The following is a 21,272-nucleotide window of genomic DNA, read 5'->3' as shown; positions in this document are numbered from 1 at the left end:
ACCTTGCCTCGAGTCAGGACACATATGGTCAAAGGCCACGTCTGCACCTGTGATTTAACCCAAACATTGGACATACCACCAACAGAGCTCCCTTTCAACTCTCGTGGCTCAGAGTTGCTGCAGCTGAAACGTGCATACCATGAACATGAGAGGTGGAAGCTGTCACAATACCATCACAAACTCAGGCTTCTACTCTTTTGGGGCTTTAAATTATAATTAATCACTGTATCAAATATATGCGAATTTAGCTGCATCAGAGAAATTGCATTATTATAAAATTAATAAGTGGATGTTTTGGACAGAAAAGGCAAAAATTACTCCATGTTATGCAGGCAGTACTTACTGCGCTGCTACTTTATTGAAAGCTGGGAACAGGGTAGAGCATAGACAGATGCCAGCAGGACAGACTCCATAACTTATCAACATTAAGGTGTAGTCAAGCAACACAGAGGGCAATAAAATAGACTTCAGTCAAAAACCAGCTATGATGTTTCACAGAGGCCATTATATCCTTCTGCCTACAACCACTCACGTTACTGTAAAGGCATATTACAGTAACCACAATTACATCTCTTAAATGGCCTTCAGTTTTAATCAGTGCAAGTAAGAACAACTGGAGAAATTAGAACAATATTCCAATTACTAAACACTGTTATTGCTGTCCATGCAGCTTACAGATAATGCAGTAATGTTGTAAAGATCAGAAGGGAATGGCAATTCCTTCAACTGCATTTATTCCCAGCTATGTTTTCTCAAATGCTTGGGAGACTCAAACCACATGATGGTAAATTCCCAGGTCCCAGGATTCTTTCAGAATATAACTTGGATCTAATACAGTGATTTAAACTTAAGTAAGCAAAACCAATTCTTATGAAAAGTCCATCGTGTAATTTTTTTTTCCATCCCTGACCACTATTCATCTTTCATATGTTATTTGGTCTAAACACTTTCACTTTTGTTAAAATTTTGATGTGTTGAATTTTCAAAAATATATTCTCAAATACATTACTATATCTCTGCTTGGAGAAGGCTACATTACACAGTTTCATATTCTATATCACTGAATTTCAAAAACCTTCCTCTCGTAGCAACTTTTTTAATTTATCTTAGCAGAGGCTTCTGATGCCCTCTGGTGGGACCAAGAGTAATCACATTTGGGCTGCCTGAAATGCTAGTGCAATGCAAGTGTGGGTATAAATATTGGTTCTAATGTCCAATCAGTGTGTCCCTGTGCAGTATGGAGCCCTGGTTGGTGGTGGTGTAGTGGTGTAGATTGTGCGAGAGAAAAAGAGACAGAGACAGAGAGGAGTCCAGGGTATCTTCTGAGCGAGAACTGGCCCAGACGAGTGTGCGTATTAGCGGCTACTTCTCTCTGTCTCTCTGCAGCATGCATGTCTCATTGGTGGTGCAGCAAACAGAAGAGACGGTAAGAGAGAGAGAAAGTCAAGGCCAGGGGAGTTGCTGATCAAGGGCAGGGTTAGACAATGAACAAGCGAGCATCTACTTCTCTCCGTCCCTCTGCATCCTCAGGCGCTCGAGCCGATGCTTAGTGATGATGTACTTGAAGAACTCGTAAACAGACCAGCTAATGGCTGTAGAGGGCATCTGGTAGATGACTCGAGCCTGCACACCTTTGAAGTAGGCAGGCAGGCCACCCAGCCTGTACACTGTCCTGAAGGCATGGGCCAGGCCTGAGATGTGTGCGCGGCCGGGGCTCACTGAGTGCAGTGCCAGCGTCTCCTGTGTGTTCAGCAGAGTCTTACACACGTCCAGAGGCGTGGTGGCGGCAGCAGCCACTGCCCCAGCTAGAGCTCCCGAAATCATATGAGATGAGGGGTTGTACAGTCTGTGGGGGTTCAGCATCTCCTGGAGGTACTCGTAGGTGATGAAGTGCAGCGCCTGGAATGGCACGTTCATGGTGAGCTGTGTAGTATAGCTGCGGTAAAACGCCCCAGTGCCTTCATGACGCCAAATGCAGCGGATGCACTCCAGCACACTCCGATACGGCGAGTTATACATTTGCATCCTTTGCTTCACCACTGCAAAGCAGGCGGAGCCACAGGAACAGGCAGAGAGAAACAGAAAAAAAAAAGGAGAGAAAGAGAGAGGTCATTAAGCAGCTAACAAACACCCAGTCAAAATATAAAGGTCATGACTGAAATACAGTATTGCCATCAAAAGAGCAGTGTGTAGACTCATTATACACTGTGGCCTGCTCCATCCGGACATGAGTGGATCAAATAAAGTCGCCTTTTCAGCACAGTCGAGGCCGTTTACTGAGAACGGAAGAGCTAAGCTGCATGTGTGGTTCAAGGAAGCAGAGCAGGTGTGTACTGCCACCTGGATGTGTAAGCCTGAACTAGAGTAATGCCAGCACATGAGCACTGCTGTCAAACTCAGGCCACAGATGAGAGCATTCCGGTGCGGTGCAGCTGTTAATTACAGTGAAGGCTATGTTCTCCCATAGGACATCCCTTTACGAGCCTTTTATGAGCCTACAGACCTCTTTCCTGGTTTACTCATGTTGCCAGTCAGTTAAACAGCTCTTTGATGCCACCTACTGGTAAGAAATGCAAAGTGTAAAGGAACTACTCTAATGATCTTACAGACAAGACAAGGGATCTCCAATCTTAACTGCAAAGAACCTGCATAGCTGTAGGTTTTATATTGCAACCAAGCACTTACAGCTCAACTAGTGTCTCAGGGATGTCTGGATGACAGAATTAAATTGTTATAATACACTTTTTTGAGATTGCTTGGATACTATGATATTTAAAGTTTTGTTTTTTTTAATAATTTGAAACTGACTAGAAACAGCTAATTTTTTTGTTAAAATTTTGTTCTTAGACTTCAAAACTGTATATATTTTTTCCCATTTTGAATATTCTTCATGAACGAAAATTATGTTCTTAAATATATATATATATAAAAAATGTTTTTACACATTGAATCATTATCAATCATTATCAAACAGTTTTCTTAAGCACCACACTGCTGTTTTTCATTGGTAGTTTGTGAGCAAACCATACTGTGGTACATACTGTGTATCACAGAAATGCCTTTAAGAATCCAGCTATGGTATTTTTGTCATATCGCCCATCCTTATCTTGGTGTTCAAACAACTATTACGTGTGGCTCCTGTTTGTCTAGTATTAAAAACCTGCAGCTAGACTGGACTCTTGTGGATAAGAAGAGAGCCCCCTGTAATAGACTGATCAGATGTGAATGTGGGTGCTTGAGAATTAGCATCAAGAGTAAGTACCTTCAGCCGGGTTCATGGCGGCGTCGTGAAGCAGTGTGGCCACGCATCCTGCAGCTCCTGCCAAAATAAACCCTTAACAGTGAGCATCAAGGAGACAGGTAGGAGACAGAGCGGAGAGGAATCGCAGGTACATTTTGCAATCTGATCCCTGCAGACCACTTATAAAGGCAGCCACAAAGAGCCTCAGCTTATTTGGAAGAGATTAAAGATTTGCTGAGTGTTGTATTAGGAATGTGACTGTAACACAGGACAGAATGCACCTTCTGTTCTCTTTTATTCCAATTTACACTCCGTACCAGCTCATAACACAAACTTCCTTTAACCCAGTAACTCATTTACCTGATTTACCTTAATATCATACACATATAAACACTTTTTAAAAAAAAAAATGTAACTGCTTTGAAGAATAACAATAATAATAATAATAATAATAATAATAATAATGGAGCATAAATGAGGAACTGCAATAAGTGCATTTAATGCATATCTTTAAAAAAAATATTTGAGAAACTTCGCAAAAAGGTGGAAATGTGGTAGTAAATAACAGGTTTATCCACACAAAGCAAAGTCGCTCCTTTTGAAATAACCAAAGGTCTTCCCCTTTGATGTTGCAGGGAATTTTAACCTGATGAGCACTCCAGAGGCTACTCACCCACTCTGCCCCTCACCTAGGCATAAAGAGAAACAGAAAAAGAGAAAAGGCAAAGTAACACCAGGCATCAGTGTTGTGTTAACCGACGTTGCTCTAAGAGCTTCGTAGGCCTCTTTGCTGTTACATACAATGTAGATTTCAGATCACTCAGAGGGAAAATAGCAATTGAGGGAAAAAAAAACAGAAAAAAGAGTGAAGGTAAGAGTAGAGGTTGAAGGGCATATAACTGATAGTGTAGAGAGGTATATTTAATAAACACTTCATGGTTTAAGCAGTTGTGGTTTTTCCTCCTCCAGCATCTCATTAGTATGACAAAATCATCTTGTTGCTATAAGAAAACATCTCGTTATTACGAGAAAAGCATGTTGTTACTGCAACAAAACATCTCATAATAATGAAGAAAGCAGTACAAGACATCTCATTATTACTAGAAAACATCACGATGTTATGAGGAAAGCATTTGTTTAGTGTTGTCACTACTGATTATTTTGATAATCGATTAGTTGACTCTTTCTTTTGAATAATAATGCTCAAGTAATTGATATCATATGGCACATTAAAATCTACTTGTACAGATAAATGTACTTATTTGTTTTTTTTCCAGATAAATACTACATCTAAGTGCTATATAAATTTAAATCATTTTATTCTAAAATTCTGACTTATTAATGAAAAATAAATCCCCAACAGTTACTGTATTTTTTTATAATGTATATAAAATTTTTTTTAAAATATAATGCATGGCTTTTCCAAACAAAAATTTCTGTAGCATTACTGTTTCTTACTGACATTGAGACAAGGAAGAAAAATAAAAATAAAATAATTTTTGTTAAATATTTACTAAATAATTTAACTGATTTGTTAGTGCTAAGTTAAAGTCATTCATTAATGAAAACAAAATATAGTTCTTAATGTTGCAATGTTATAAAAAAAAAAAGTTTGCACTTTCATCATAATAACAAGTTCATGTTATTGTCAGGTGGCTAGAGCATCAAATAGTTATCCAAGTAAAACCACAAGTAAAAATGAAAGTTATTATTAAAAGTTATAACCTAAATATCTACTTGACTAAGAAAGTATCCAGTTAAAAAAATTCCTAAAGTGGCTGTTCCTCGCTACACAGGAAGCGTCACATAAAACAGACTGAATGTAAATAAATGTAGATGCATCTGATTTAAATCCTATATTATCCTATACTGATCCTATATTAAGATGAAAATATTAAGATTCTGAGTGAAAGCTTCTGCTTGCTGTGACAGGCCTTTAGCATGGGATCAGGGTGTCAGATCCAATCGCTAGTCATTTAAAAGTAGTTTAAAGCTGGTCAACTGAACATAATTATATATTCGCACAGACACAGTGCTTATCATTTAATCAAAAACAATAACATTTTCATTTTGTTTTATTCACCTTCTGTTATCTTCCGTCGGCTACACACCTGCATGCAGCAGTATTTATAAACATGTGAATATTAAACATGCTGTAATGGAGTAACTGTATATTTCTCTTTACTAATTTACCACGCCTTTTCTTGCTTAGACCTAGCCTTTTGCACATTGTTTCTGCCATGAAGCTGAATGTTCTTCCTTGCTGTTTGTTGTAAAGCCGACTTTGAGTCGCAGTATCGCCAACTTCTGAAGCATCTTTTGGCAAATATTTGATTATGTGAAATTTTCACTGAGGATTTCTGTAAATAATTGAGTATTCTATTATAATTGAGTAGCTGTGACAGCCCTAAACTTGTTATTACACTAAAAGCATTTTTTAACTATTAAAGAGCATCTTGTTTATCTATATCATTTCTGATTCTGTGTTTATTTATTTGGTCTGAAGTGTGGCGAGTGAGGTGTACCGTTCGCCAAATGACTGTTGGCTCCTGGGTAGATGACATCGCCAAGACTCTTTTTTAGCTTCTCGTAGCAGGCAAAGTAGAGTGCATGGGCGGGCCCTGCCCCCACTGCTGTGACATTCAGGCCTCTCATTGGCCTCCAGATGCCCTCAGTCCTCATGATTCGCCACAGAGCATCCATTACATTACGGTAACGGGCAGCTGGATCAGGTTGCAAGCTCTGCATGCGGGTCTGAAGGACAACAGAGTAAACAGTAATATTGCAAATTAGGACAATTCAATTTGCTGAGAATGAAAAGAACATCTGCACCAGAGATTAAGCATGCATTAGCTATGCAAATGTTTTGACTAATAGTACCTAATCCCTGAAATCAGCTTAATTCTCTAACACATCTTTAGCACGAGTAGTTTTCATGGGAGACAAGTAAAGAGCAAAGGGATAGGATCACATCCTTTACCTAAATCATATTTAATTTACAGACATGGGGTGAAAAAAAAATAAATAAAAAAATAGGACATACGGGAAATCGCACTTTTCAATAAAAAGAGCCAATTGCCTTGCTGATAAGTGTCCAGGCCTATCAGATTCTCACAGCCAGTTATCCTCTCCATGCCAACAGGAGCAGGCCAAGCTTTGTGACTCTTAAGACCTGGTGTATACTTCTGCATTCATGTATTTGTGAACATGTGCAGGCAATAGTATAGGTCTCAGCCTGGTAGGATTTTAGAGTGCCCACAGTACACCTCTGCACACCTTATATTTACTACATATTGCTAGTAAATCAAGATGTTGGGTAAATACAAAATGGCTTTCTACTGTCCACATAGTGAAATACATAGAAGCCATTATATTGTACCCATACATGAGATAATCCAGGAACAGCCATATGACCTGATGAACATTTTATTTTATTGAATAAAACTTCCTCCATTATAATTAGTAATAACAGTTAGTTAGTGATTATTAAGTATTACTCACTGTTGAAGATGCGCATATACAATAGCCAGAACAATTGTATTTTGGTATTATTCAAGCCAAAGACCACAAATCGTTCATGATATTTTTGGCAGATTTTAACAGTAATGATACACCTGGTTTTGAAATGTCAGCCTGACTATCAGTTTTTTGATAAATGATACAACTAGGGCCTTAATAAAATGGCCACTAATCAAACAGACATGCCTGTAAGGACTCTGACCATACTTTTCTTGACCTTTTGCTCTTACGTCAATCACGGAAAGAAGACAAATACAAGCAAACATACATGAAACAAATCAAACAAAGCATTCGAGACAAGACACAATGTCCCATTATAACATGGTCCAAAAGTCTGTGCATGTCTGGCGCTGCCCTTCCTCCACTAAGCTTTTTATAAACACATTAAGGTCACACACATGGCAGCAAGACTGAAGCTTGGCCTTGCATTGTATAGGTTCGTCCCATTAAAGGCAGTCTGCAGCTGGGTGTTCAGAGGAATTATCTAACAGCTTCCTTAGCATCCTTTCCCTTGAGCATTTTGTGTCCTGTACATACAACAACAACAATACAGCATGCTTCAGAAAGCAACACCTGCAGCCCAACAATCACTGAGGGGAAAAAAAGGGGGTTGGGGGTTATCTATATAGAAGGAATTAAGGGCTGCTTTTTCAGTTGTCTTGCATTTGATCTAATATTGGTTTTACACTTTGAAATTTTTACAGTATGATAACCTAGCCTAATAATATCACGCTTTCACAGTATTAATCGACCATTTAAAAACACACAAGCCAGTGGTGAAGATTAAAGGAAATATATTACACACATCCTATTGTGTGTGTGTGTGTGTGTGTGTGTGTGTCTTTTTGCAGGACAAGATTTCCAGACATATGTCGGTTATGTAATGTTGAGGGAGGACTGTAATCTGTACTAATTATAATCGATTCACATGGGATGAGTGATCCCTTGCATAAATCACTCATCTCTGTATAGAGTGTGTGAGTGTGTGCTTCACAATGTACACATGGTTGTCACACTAAACATTTCACGCATGTTAACTTTTAACTTATTTTAATACTATATTTGACTGTATTTGCTTGCTGTAGTGCATATGGCCATGCATGTTGCACTTGATCATTATGGTCACAGGACCATAAAATATTATTTAGGCTATACCTGTGCTAGGAATTCAAAAACTTAACTAACATCCCCCCCCTAAAATGCCTGAGATACTCCTGTAATAATTACTGTTAGTTAACTACATTGGTTTCATAAGAACACTAATAAATTTGTTATATGTACATGGCAGGCATGAAGTAAGCTGTTTTACTAACAAGATAGTTCAACTCCGAATGCTGAATACTGCTTTATGCTCAATGAATACCAACGTCATATTATGCCATATTAAATCAAAGCATATCACATACAGCAGTCTTGTGGCAACACTTGGACCTGTAGAGTGCTGTTCTCATCTCAGCCTAGCTCTCGTGCAATAGTCTTGCTGTGGAATGCAGAACCTGTAAGGACACGGCCTCCCTGTATAACGACTAAGGTCTGGGCATGATCTAACAGAATGCACTCTCTGTCTGCAGAAAGAGCTGCACGTGAGACAAACGAGGAAATCAGCAGTCAAACAGGAAGAGATTTATAAGAATCTTCATGATACAAATGAGAAATGCAAATTACCTACATAACTATGGTTGGCATATCATAGGCACTAGGAGTCACTACAAAACACACTGAGCATTCCAAAACACCTCTTTCTACTTCCTCTGCAGTCCTTTGGCTTTGCCTTATTTAATATGAATCATTACTAACATGTGCAAAGAAATGTGCAAGGAAATCAGTGTGATGGTGTTTGCCTGGAAAACCCTGAGCCTGAATGATAACCTCTGATTGGATTGCAAACAAAACCTCTTGCCTGTGTTTGCGTAATCGTCTCTCTGTGACTGTGGTGTCCCAAGCAATACTGAGTAAGGCTTCCCAAATGTGCTCAGCAATGTCTGCCATGGCTCCAGTGCTGACAGATATGCACATGTGGGACTCATCCCAATTTTAAAATAGCAAGAAAGAAGTACCTTGGTGATGGTCCAATGAGTCAACTGAGAAATACAACATTGTAAATAACCATAAATATAAAAAAAGGAAATAGTACAGCATTTGATAGACCATAATGTACATATAAATCCTTAAACAGAACAATGTAATACTAAATGATTCACATTTCAGGTCATATTTACTCCTGGAAAAGGTCTGCTATTCAATGTAGTTATTTTTAATGTTGCAGGTGATACTTTAGTGCTGAACCCAGGTATACTGACGACCGCTGAAATACATTTCTTCCCATAAAAAAACTGCATTATATTTATTAATCCATTTTGTGCAATCAATATGACATAAAATAAACATTACACAGAATATTTAAAATTTTCTACATAAACATTTGGAAAAACTTAAAATAAAAACAATACCCTTATTATACCATAATAATAAAAATACCCTAATAATAATAATAATAATAATAATAATAATAATCTCTCAGTCTCAGGTCAACAAATCTTGTAATAAACAGTTATATATAGTAATAGTACAGTAATACCATTTGTCAGAAATTATGGACATAAATGTTCAAATGTCCGAAATAGCTGAAGGATTGTGCAGGAGGGGAAAAAGCCAAACATCTCAATTTTAGAACTGCACAAGTTAGTTTATTTTTTTGGTTGTCATGTTTCAAAATGGTCATGTGCAAACTCTTTGGAAGTGTTGCAAGAAAGATGCCCTTCCTGTTAGCACTTCAGAAAATACAGCTCCTGAACTTGACCAAGTATTCATCTTTATTGAAAACTAAAAACATGATCCAAAAAAGTCACGATCTTTATATATATAAAAAAAAAAAAAAAAAAAAAAAAAAAAAAAGTGTGTCTGCTGTAGAATTATTGGCGCCCTGGGTAAAGACGCAAGAATCATTAGAAATAAAAGAAATTAGAAATCTAATCTTTAATTGAATTTATCATAAATAAACACTTATCAAAAACAAAAAGTTTAAAAACTACATACGTGTCACAATTATTGATACCCCGGGAAATCCTTATGAACAAGATGTAACTGAAGCATGTTCCTTTTTTATTTTTCTTTAAGATCAGACGTAAAGTGTTCCTTGACGGTTTCACACAGGTATAAATATAAGGTAAGTCAGAGGCCAAATTCCCTTACTTGTTCATCATGATAAGGAAGATTACACAAATGAAATGAGACAATCGGCTATTAAAAAAAAAAATCGAACTAGCTGAAAATGCCCATATCCACTGTAGAGTAATAACTAAGAATTTTAAAACAAGAGCTGTAATGAACCTGTCTGGAGGGGAACACAAGTGTATTTTGCCCACACGCATAGTAAGGGGGATGTCTAGAAAGGCAACGATTTCTCCAAGAATCATAGTTGGAGATTTGCCAGAGTAGTATTTTGCAGTCTCCAATCTCCAAATCTACAATAACATGCCACCAATCTGTTTGGTTGGTCTGGTGTAACAAGAGGTGCTTTTTACACCTCATAATAACCATCAGTTACTGAACACGATGATTGTATTTAATGAGATGTAAAAAGCAGGTTACAGAAAAGAACCTAATCCCCACTGTTAAGTATGGTGGAGGATCTGTGATGATGTGTGTCCTTCCAAAAGCCCTGTGAACCTTGTAAGGATACATGGGGTCATGGACTCCATGAAGTAAAAGGTGATTTTAAATGTAAATCTGGCTGTCTCTACTAAGAAGTGGCAAATGGGTCATGGTTCAATGACGACAGAATCACAATATTGACACAGCCATCCCAGTCCCCTGAACTAAACACCACTTAAACCCTGTGGGGTAAGCTGAAGAAGAGAGTCCACAAGAGAAAACTGTTGCATCGAGGAGTGGTCTGCTATGCATTTTCCAAACTTTACAGGAGTATTATAGGAGAAGACAGAGATGTTATGTTGGGAAACGGGAGGTTGCACATATACATTTTACATACATACATGGCCAGAAGTTTGTGGACACTTGATCATCACACCTATATGTGGGTCTTCCCAAAACCGTTGCGACAAAGTTGGTAGCACACAATAGTATAGGATATCTTTGTATTATGTAGTATTACAATTAGGAACTAAATGGCCCAAACATGTTCCAGCACGACAATGCCCCTGTGCACAAAGCGTGCTCCATGAAGACATGGTTTCCAAGTTTGGTGTGGAAGAACTCGAGCGACCTGCCCAGATCCCTGACCTCAACCCCACTAATGTTCTTGTGGCTGAATGAGCACAAATCCCCACAGCCACACTCCACAATCTAGTGGAAAGCCTTCCCAGAAGAGTGGAGCTTATTATAACAGCAAAGTGGGACTACATCGGGAACCCACTACATGGTCAGGTGTCCACAAACATTTGGCCATATAATTTATTAACTCATCGTGGTTTTTCTTTTCTTAGAATGATTTCACTTCAATTAGGTTCGATTTCACATTTTCAGTGAGAATAATTCAAATAACCACAGTCATTTTTCAAAAGACCTTTTAACAAGGGTGCTAATAATTCTGAAGCTGACTTTAAATAAGCAGTTTTACATGGAGATTAAAAATCTTTCTAAAATACAGTAGAAGGAATGCATAGGTAATAATCTGGATCAGTCAGATGTGTGTAGTGCAGCAGGCGGTGCGATTCGGTACGATTAGTGCATGGGGCATCATGAAGCAATTTAAGTTTAAACAGCTTACACACTTAATAAAAATTTTTGTTTTGCAAAAGTCAATAGGGAGTGGAGTTTTTCTCTTTTTCTTGTTGCTGAACTTACTTGTCTGTCAGGCAACGGCCACTAAAAATTAATATCCTGGACATGAAATCTGCTTAACCACAAGGCACTCAGGCTAGGCGTGTGAGATTGTGTGTCTATCGTGCCCCTTAACTAGCACTGATTGACGATAGTAGCGCCTGTGCCTTAAAGGGGGAAAAGAAGGGGGCGTGGTCAGACATACGTAACATGTGTCGTATACACGTTATGGCATTACTGCAGAAAAAAAATCTGAATCGGCCGTAGCTGTAATTGCTAGCATTATTTTGTAGTCAGTTTTGGATTTATTACTCGTTAATAAGGTCAGGAATCCTGCAAATCTGATGTCTGGGATTGTAAATAAATGTAACTAGTTATTAGTCGTAACTAAGCTCATTATGGAATTTAAATACAATTATATAAACTAGGTTTACACGTGCTCTGTGGGGAACAGCAGTGGAGATACTTAGTGAAGTCACCCTGCTAAACAATACGCTGTTTCATATTCTCAATGAAGACCTCTGCTCGTGTTTTGAGAGCAAAGACATTTGCTGCTTTATCTGTTCGACAGGGCGGACAAGAGCAGCTAAGATGCGTCAGAAAAAGTTTTTCTGTTGCTCTGCTCCGAAGTCGGACAGCAGGATATTAAGCTTCATATAAGGAGGCAAAATAGATGAAAAGAATACAGAACAACTTACTTTTGTTAATCTTAAAAATACCGACACATCATTTTCTGACAGACATTTAAATCGTCCAGCTTGGAATCTATTCTATATGCTAATCTAAATGCCGATTCTCAATACTATAATCAATTGTCCTAAGCCTAGCGGAGTTTCTCTTCTCTCTGGGTGTTTCCAAGATGATGACTTAGATTTGGATGGGGAAAGTCAGAAGTCTCTCTTTTGCGCTGGATTGGCGAAACAAAACACAAGGCATGTGAGAAAGGTTTCGCCACACCACCATCATTATTGTGTGTGTGAATGCAGCAGATTTCTCCATTGAAATGAACAGCATGCAATGAAGCTGCAAGTGGACACATGCTCTTCGCCTTTGTAATCTCTAATATTGGCGCATCAAGTGGTAGGATTTCATTCTGACTAACCTCACAGACAGACAAACAGCAACACAGTGCATAAGGAAATTAACGTACAACTTCAAATAACAGGGCTTACAAGAAAAAAAGCACTCAAGCATTTCAAGTCACCTTGTTAAAACATTTTTTTTTTACTTTTTAAAATAGTGAGCAATTTTGTTGCAGTTCAAAACACAAGTATTTTTGCTCACCACTCATGAACTCATGACGACTCCTCCAAAAGCTACACTTTTACTAAAGAGAAGCTCCACATCTGATAATGACACGAAATGAAAAAGTGCATTGTCTTATAAGACCTCTTCAAGTCATTCTGCCAAGTCCAGACACACTGCTCCTCTCACACACTATTTTTTTTATCCCTCAGGCATAAGGGTTATCAGTTCAATCGTCTACCATGAACAGAAAAGTTTTTATCCGCTCTGATCCACTGACTGGATCTTGTCTGATTCAAATGAATGTATACATATTTTCACTAAGCTGAGCACTGACACAAAAAAAAGAATCACTGCTGTAAATAGTGTTGAAAATTCATTTATATATATGTATGTATGCTTTATATACTGTATACTTTATATTTATATATATATATATATATATATATATATATATATATATATATATATATATATAAATATAAAGTTCAATCAAGTTTTGCCTACATAACAGGGCTGGCTGCAGTTTCATCCGTCTCTGTACACGAATCACTCAAAAGTGTTTGTCTATGTTACCGTGTCCGGTGCTTCAGTAAGTTACTTGTGCTTCGGAGAGAAGCCGATAGGGTTTTTTTTCCCCATCACATAACTTACGTTTTACTGTGATGTTCTTGTATACATATGTGTCAAAAAATTGAAGTAATGGGAATATTTCCATTTAGCAAAACAGCCACTCATTTCTGGTGACTTGAACTTGAGCGACTTCACAGCCACCTGACGCGAACTCACACACTAGCCTACAGCTAACTAATTTAAAGGGGCTGAGTTAAATTAGAAAACAAATCTTATCTTTAGATGATAAATTTAAATAATAAAATTTATTTAAAATAATAAATTTAAATAATAAATTCAATATTGTTTTACACAGGATAGTTGAAAGTCTATACAGTATGTAATGCAAGTACATCATAAGTAACTGCAATTAAATAAAAATGAAGAGTAATCCTGTATTTTACTTACTGGCTGTAATACAGATAAGTTAAACGTACGAGTATATGATCATTATCCTTGTCTAAGTTTCTAATGTATCACATCATATTTATTCCCTCAACAAAAAGGGGCTGGCCAATATTCTGCCTATGAGATTACATGTGAGCATTATTTACTTATAGCAGGAGAGTTATATGACAGCTATGTACTGAACTTTATTTTGCTCAGTTTTGTTAATGTTTCCGCATATCAGCATGTTCCTGATTCTGAAAAGCTCGTCTTAAAAAAAAGAAGAAATGATCATCCTACCATCCACTGTAACGTGCCTCCACTTGTGTGTGGTGCAGCAGTGGCACTGAACTAGTAGCACATGCTATATTTACAGCATCAACATGAGATGCATTCTCGTGAAGTGCATTGCATTTAAACATAACTAAATATAAATGAACATGTTTTGTTTTGCAAGTGAACAAGGAGAAGGGATTTGGGTTTTGTTTTTGGTTTTTTTTGGTCTTTTTCTGATGGTAGACTTTACTTGTCCCAGGTGCCCGGCCTAGAGGTTTGTCGACCCCTGATTAAAGAACAAAGCATCTTGCATTTTATCCATTTAAAGTTACCTTTAATGTTGTGAAAGATCTGTGAAACAAATGAGTTCCTGTTATCACATACATTATAACAGCTATAAACACTCGTTCCCTCATTTCCTCTTTACAGTAAAGAGACAGAGATAGCAGACTGTCATGCTACTGAGAAACTTCAAAGCACAAAGCCCTCCGTCCTGAAAACTTTCCTTTAGTGGAAAACTTCAAGGACAGTTACAAAACACTGCTTTCATTAATGTTAAATAAACATCTCCTTACAAAAAAGCTTCACAAAGATCCTGTGAGTTATCAGAACAAGTGCGTTAATATAACCCTGTGATTTGCCTTACAGACAGCAGTACTCTCAGAGCTGCTGCGAAAACAGAAAATTAAATCAACACCTTCTGGGCAATTTGAGTCTTCAACAGATTTTCCACTCTGCCAGCATGCCAACTTATTTTATAAGTAGTTTTTTCAGTAAATTAAACATATTTTAGTATTGCTGAACATTTTGACGACACTTCAATACCGCAATGTATATGGGATACGTGGTAGCTCAGTGGTTAAGACGGTGGACTACTGATCAGAAGGTCAAGAGTTCAATCCCCAGCACCACCAAGCTGCCACGGCTGGGCCCTAGAGCAAGGCCCTTAAGCCTGGATAAAAGCGTAATGCCATAAATGTAAATGTACATTGTAAAAGAAGACAGCAGATATAGTTATATGAAGTTTTGCTATTATTATTTAGATCATCCAACGCTAATACAGCCAGACCCTCTGGAGGCCATGGAAACAAAAACTGCAAGCTGAATGAAGGTGCAGTGGTGTACTTTATGCTGTGAAGGTGTGTGATGTTGATAGACTTGACCCAGATCTTGCACATGAACACTGTGCACAACTCCATAACACACCTGTGAGCTTCCACATAGAAGTCTACAGAGTAGCACAGCAGCTAATGTCTGAATATATCTCGTTCTCTGAGCTCTGATATCGGTATAATATCGAAAATGGGACATGGTATCGTGTATGCTGTGACCTGTTTGCGCCCAGGATTGTGTGACCTTGTGTGTGTATGTGTGTGTGTGTGTGTGTGAGCGCGAACACTGTGGAGCTGCAAACTAAAGCATAGTTTTACAACATAACAATTACACCTTAAACAACAACAACAAAGGCAACAATTCTCGTATTAGCAAAGTGACACTTTATATTACACGTAATATAGCTATAACTACACAGACACAGCAGCGAGGTGATTAGCCTGCTAGCACAGGAGACGGAGGGAGGCGTGGACTGGAGCAGAAGTTAGTTACTGAGTTAGCTAATGGTGGCTAATTCAGCGCTCAGTGTTAAAGGTTAGTTTGTGTAAGAATTGCAACACCGAGCAAATACAGCCCCAAACTAAGCCTTTAAGTTAAGCCCTGTTTGTGCGTAAGTCAGGCCAAGTGAAACTTTATAACGTTCTCGTGCTGAAAAAGATATCTGTAATAAGCTAAAAATGTTTAGTTCAATTAAGACTAGTGCTAGTCACTTAACTAACAGAATAACTTTGACACATCTAGTTAACTGGAAGAATTTGAACATAGCTGAAATAACTTGACTGACTGGTCGAAGCTAATGGCTAACTCACCTTCACGCAGTCGATGGGGAACATGAGGCAGTGCTCCATGATCCCCGCCACGGCCCCGGCTAACATGTACGTGCTGGTTGAAGCTCCTTGAGGAAGACCTTCGTAGTCTGGTTCCGAAATCTCTGTCACCTCCTGGGACCCATGCAGCTGCACCGTGCTAAGCTCCGACTCGCCTCCTATTCGCGGTGACAGAGTGCCCATTATGCCCTCGGACAGAGCCCAGATCCTGCCTCCGAGCCAGCGCACTTCTGCTCCGGCGGAAGCTCCTGCCACCGCGCCATCTCCACCGGGCGGCTCCGCGCTCATCCGCCTCCTGCGAACCAAACCATCGGCTTCCATTTGCAACCAGACACACAGTCCTCTGGTTAACAAAGTGTTTGCTGCAATTATTCTAAAAACATCCGTCGGCTTTACTCGCTACTGTCCAGGCGTTTACACTCCGGACACCTCCATGACTGGGCTGGAAAGGGCAAACTGTGACCCACGCGTGGGGAAGTGCGCAGCGCGGGATGACAGGACGTGCAGGCCTCAGGCGGAAGTGCCGCTGCCCAGCTATGTTTCTGCTCTGTGATTGGATGAAAACGGTGTCAATCAAAAAACGTCAGCGACAGCAGTGTCCACACATATACGAAACCTAGACATGAAGTTTGCAAAAGAAGACAAGTATTACTCCCAGAATGAATTTATTTTAGGAATGCACACGTTAACCATATAAATTGTAAAAGAGCCTGGCTGTTAACTTTTAAATTTACCTTTTTTAACTTTAACTTTATTATTAACAAGGCCAAAGAAATACATTTTAATCTTCTTCATACTATGTGCCCTGTAAACTCATTACTCAGTAATTACATACTGATGAGATTTTTTTTAATGCAACATTTCTTTCTGTAAACATTTAGCCTGCCATACATTTAATTTTTCATCTACTAATTACTCATTCACCCTTATATTATCTTATGGAAAAAAATGTTGTAACTGTGTTGTGCAAAATATTTTATGCAAAATATCATATTCATAAACAAAAATGTAATAAACCCACCCCTAAGTTGTCATGTTCTTTTATAAAAAATAGATCACATTATTAACTCCTATAAATAATTTATATACCAAAAATAGCGAAAAAAAAAAAGCATCTTAAATAGATATGAAAAGCTATATCTATAAATGATGTTAGGTGGATAATTTTTTTCTATTCATGGACACTCAGTGAGCATTTTATTAGGAACACCTGTACACCTATGCATTTATGCAATTATCTAATCAGCCAATCATGTGGCAGCAGTGCAATGCATAACATAAGGAATAAGGGCCCACAGCTTCGGGTGATGTTCACATCAACCATCAGAATGGGGAAAAAAATGTGATCTCAGTGATTTTGACTGTGGCGTGATCGTGCAGGCAGGCTGGTTTGAGTATTTCTATAACTGCTGATCTCCCTTTCATGCACAACAGTCTCTAGAGTTTACTCAGAATTGTGCAATTAAGAAAAATCATCCAGTGAGTCGCAGTTATGCGGGCGAAAATGCCTTGTTGATGAGAGAGGTCAGTGGAGAATGGCCACTGACAGAAAGGCTACAGTAACTCAGCTGACAGAAAGGCTACAGTAACTCAAATAACCACTCTGTAAAATTGTGGTGAGCAGAAAAGTATCTCAGAATGCAGAGGTGGATGGGCTACTACAGCAGAAGACCACGTCAGGTTCCACTTCTGTCAGCCAAGAAGAAAATCTGAGGCCTCAGTGGGCACAAACTCACCAAAACTGGACAGTTGAAGACTGGAAAAATGTAGCCTGGTCTGATGAATCTCAATTTCTGCTGAGGCACACAGATGGTAGGGTCAGAATTTGGTGCCAACAGCATGAATCCATGGACCCAACCTGCCTTGTGTCAACAGTCCAGGCTGGTGAAGGTGGTGTAATGGTGTGAGGAATGTTTTCTTGGTACACTTTGGGCCCATTAATACCAATCAATCATCTCTTGAATGCCACAGCCTATTTGAGTACTGTTGATGACCATGTGCATCCCTTCATACAATACACCATGTCACAAAGCAAAAGTCTTCTCAAACTGGTTTCCTGAACATTACAATGAGTTCAGTGTTCTTCAATGGCCTTCCCACTCACCGAATCTGAATCCAGTAGAACACCTTTGGGATGTGGTATCATGGGAGATTCGCAGCATGAAAGTGCACCTGAAAAATCTGCAGGAATTGCATGATGCAGTCATGTCAACATGAATCTCGACAGAATGTTTCCAATACATTGTGGAATCCATGCCACGAAAAATTGAGGCTGTTTTGAGAGCAAAGGGAGGCCCTAGCCAGTATTGGTATAGTGTTCCTAATAAAGTGCTATGTGAGTGTATGTAGCGTATAAGTAAAAAAAAGAAAAATCTAGATGCCGCTTTGACTTTGATGAGAACAATGGTGATAAGTGATAATGGTGATGTGAAGAGCGCAACTGAGTCAGGCTTTACACACAGGATTGGCCAAACCTGCTCTCGCAACTCCTGTAATCAGCACCAGTGTTCTCGAAGGGCAGGACAGTCGCTAATGTCTGCTGAGAAAGTCCCTAGATTTGCTGCTTGGTGAGGCACTGCTGGCTTGTGGCCATATTAGATTTCACCTACATTATGTTATTATCAATTTATAATGAGTATGTTGTTGTAAAGGTATTTTTTTAAATGAAGCTTATACTTTATGATTTTATGTAATCCAGTTATTGATTCCAGTTATAATTGGGCTCTCTAGCCTCCTTTATTATTATTAGGCTGTTACTATAGCTGTTTTTATTAAGTGGTAGTAGATTTAAAAATATCATTAGCAGTAAAACACTTGCTCAAGGCATGCAGGTCTTGGTTTTTGATCATTTCTGTCCTACTGTATGTTTACATTAGCCAACATCTCACTGCTTTAAATTTACAGTGCACATAAATTTACATTTACATCATCTGCTATAAACAGCAGACATGTATGACGTCTGTAACAAAGAAAACTGATCCAGTGGACCATAAAGCAGTGGAATCAGTGGACCATAAAGCAAGTTACAGACGATTTTATCACGGTACAGCTGCATCTTTTCATCGACTTGCATTGGTTTATGAGTGACTCTCTCCCCTGCTAATGTGACAGAGGAGTCTATGTATTAAAGAAGTTAACAACAGTGACTAATGTGGAAGCTAGGATTTCTATAGGCTATTGTATAATGCAATGCAGCTGCAGTTGCAAAACATAAATGGTACAAACTTTATTCTGGTATCACCACTGTGCTGGAGGCTTAAATGAAAGCTAAAGAGAATCAGGAAGTGAATCTAGTTCTGTTTTATTGCAAACAGATAACAACAAAAAGAAGTGGTAAAAAAACTAAGATAACCCAGGAAGAAAACCCATTAGAGGAATGTTCCATTTATTATTAATTAATTAATTAATTAAGTTTTTTTTTTACTAATACAAATCCTCATCATCGCCTGTGGCCCCTGCTGGGTCATAGGTCACCGGCAAGTGCTCTCCATGCATCCTGATCCTGGGCCAGTTGCTCCAGCTGTCTCCAGGTGTGGCCTGTTCTCTTCAAATCTGCATCTATGGCATGGCACCAGGTGTTTCTTGGCCAGCCCCTTCTCCTTTTTCCCTGCAGGTTCCAGGTGAGCACTTGCCTTGTAATGCTGTGAGCGGACATCTGGAGAGTGTGGCCGATCCATCTCCAGCATCTCTGGAAGATATTATCTTCTGCAGGCTGCCGTTGGGTTCGCTGCCATAATTCTTGGTTGTTGATTGTGACAGGCCAGCGAATCTGAAAAATCCTTCGGAGAGAGCTGCTGTTAAAAGACTCATACAAATAACCCGGAAAATAGATTCGTGCATTTCTACCCACACAGGCCACTCAGATGCTTGTTCAGTCCTTTGTCATTTTGAGACTGGACTGCTGCAACTCGCTCCTGGCAGGTCTGCCTCTGAGTGCCATTCGACCTCTGCAGCTGATCCCGAATGCAGCTGCACTTCTTTTCTACCTGCCTAAGTTCTCCCACACACTACACTCCCTTCACTGGCATTCTTTAAGCTGCTGCATCAGATTTAAAACACTGATGCTTGCCTACAAAGCCAAAAATGGACAGCGCCCACCTACCTTAAAGCACTTATCACACCCCGCAGTGCACCACATTCCCTCCGTTCCTCTAGAACTGCTCGACTGGTCCCACCATTTCTCAGTGTACAAGGAAAGCCTGCATCAAGACACTTCTCTGTTCTGGCACCTAGGTGGTGGACTGAAATTACCCTAGATGTCCGAACAGCTGAGTCACTGGCAGTCATCAAACAGCGTCTAAAGACTTACCTCTTCCTGAAGTACTTAAATTAGCACTTTACTTAAAAGATGTGTTGCCTGTGTGCTTTTCCTGCTGTATTACCTCCCAACAGGGTTTTTAGACTTAGTCCATGACCTAGTGAACCAGTATCAGGATGTATTTATTGATAGAGACTTCAAAGCACTTCTGTAAGTCACTCTGGATAATGGAGTCTGTCAAATGCCGTAAATGATACATAGAAAATGACAAAAAATAAATACTTAAGCAATATCATCAGCACAAGTGTATTACATGGCTGAGAAAACCAGTTTGGAAAACTGCAGTTTGGTCCAGACTGCTTGTCTGCTTTTACATGGGCCTCCTGTCTATCATTTTAAAGACATGCCACCAACGCCCCTTCACTCCGCTCCCAACTCAGTCTGTTCAGAAGAAAACATGGTCAGATACCTTTACATTGAGCAAAAAACACACTGTGCTTCCAAAAACAAGAAATGTAGTAAAACTAGAATAAACATTGGTAGTACTTTTCCATGATGTAGAAATTAATTACTAGAGAAGGGGATAAAGTTGGAAGCAGAATTAGCAGTTTTGCTCCTGGACAGGTATGTAAATGCATCCGGTTTAAATGGTCAGCTTTACATAACGGATCACAGCAATGGTGTTCAGCTGAAAATTGTCTCAGAACAGATTCTATATAGTTTATAGTGTTATAACATGGTTATTAAACCGTTGAATGGCCTAGGGGCAACAGGTCAGTCTAAAATGCTAACACCACACTCTAAAAAAACAAAAGGTGCTGCTGTATCAAGAAGAGTACTTGAGTACCATGATTAGACTCTAACTTGCTCTGGATAAGGGAAATGTAATGGTATATCATAAATGGCCAAGTTCAATGACTGGACACCTGCTGAGGCGAGAGCAGTACTGCTGATGCTTATTTTTTAGCTTGGTTTCTAAAGGCATGCACAAAAATTACCATCTAACCACAGT

General features: G+C 39.0%; 1 protein-coding gene across 1 annotated transcript; it reads right to left on the bottom strand.

Moving 5' to 3' along the window:
* Nucleotides 1-318: 318 nt before the first annotated feature.
* slc25a28 (solute carrier family 25 member 28) lies at nucleotides 319-16,518 on the bottom strand. Its single transcript, XM_026936821.3, has 4 exons — nucleotides 15,985-16,518; nucleotides 5,767-5,995; nucleotides 3,263-3,319; nucleotides 319-2,039 (listed from the first exon to the last, which is right to left on the bottom strand). Exons 1-4 carry the CDS (start codon nucleotides 16,321-16,323, stop codon nucleotides 1,501-1,503), a joined length of 1,164 nt encoding a protein of 387 aa, XP_026792622.1. The 5' UTR covers nucleotides 16,324-16,518; the 3' UTR covers nucleotides 319-1,500.
* Between the last annotated feature and the right edge of the window lie 4,754 nt (nucleotides 16,519-21,272).

Source organism: Pangasianodon hypophthalmus, chromosome 3, assembly GCF_027358585.1.
Source record: "Pangasianodon hypophthalmus isolate fPanHyp1 chromosome 3, fPanHyp1.pri, whole genome shotgun sequence".
NCBI classification, from domain to species: Eukaryota; Metazoa; Chordata; class Actinopteri; order Siluriformes; family Pangasiidae; genus Pangasianodon; species Pangasianodon hypophthalmus.
This window is presented reverse-complemented; position numbering and strand designations above follow the sequence as displayed.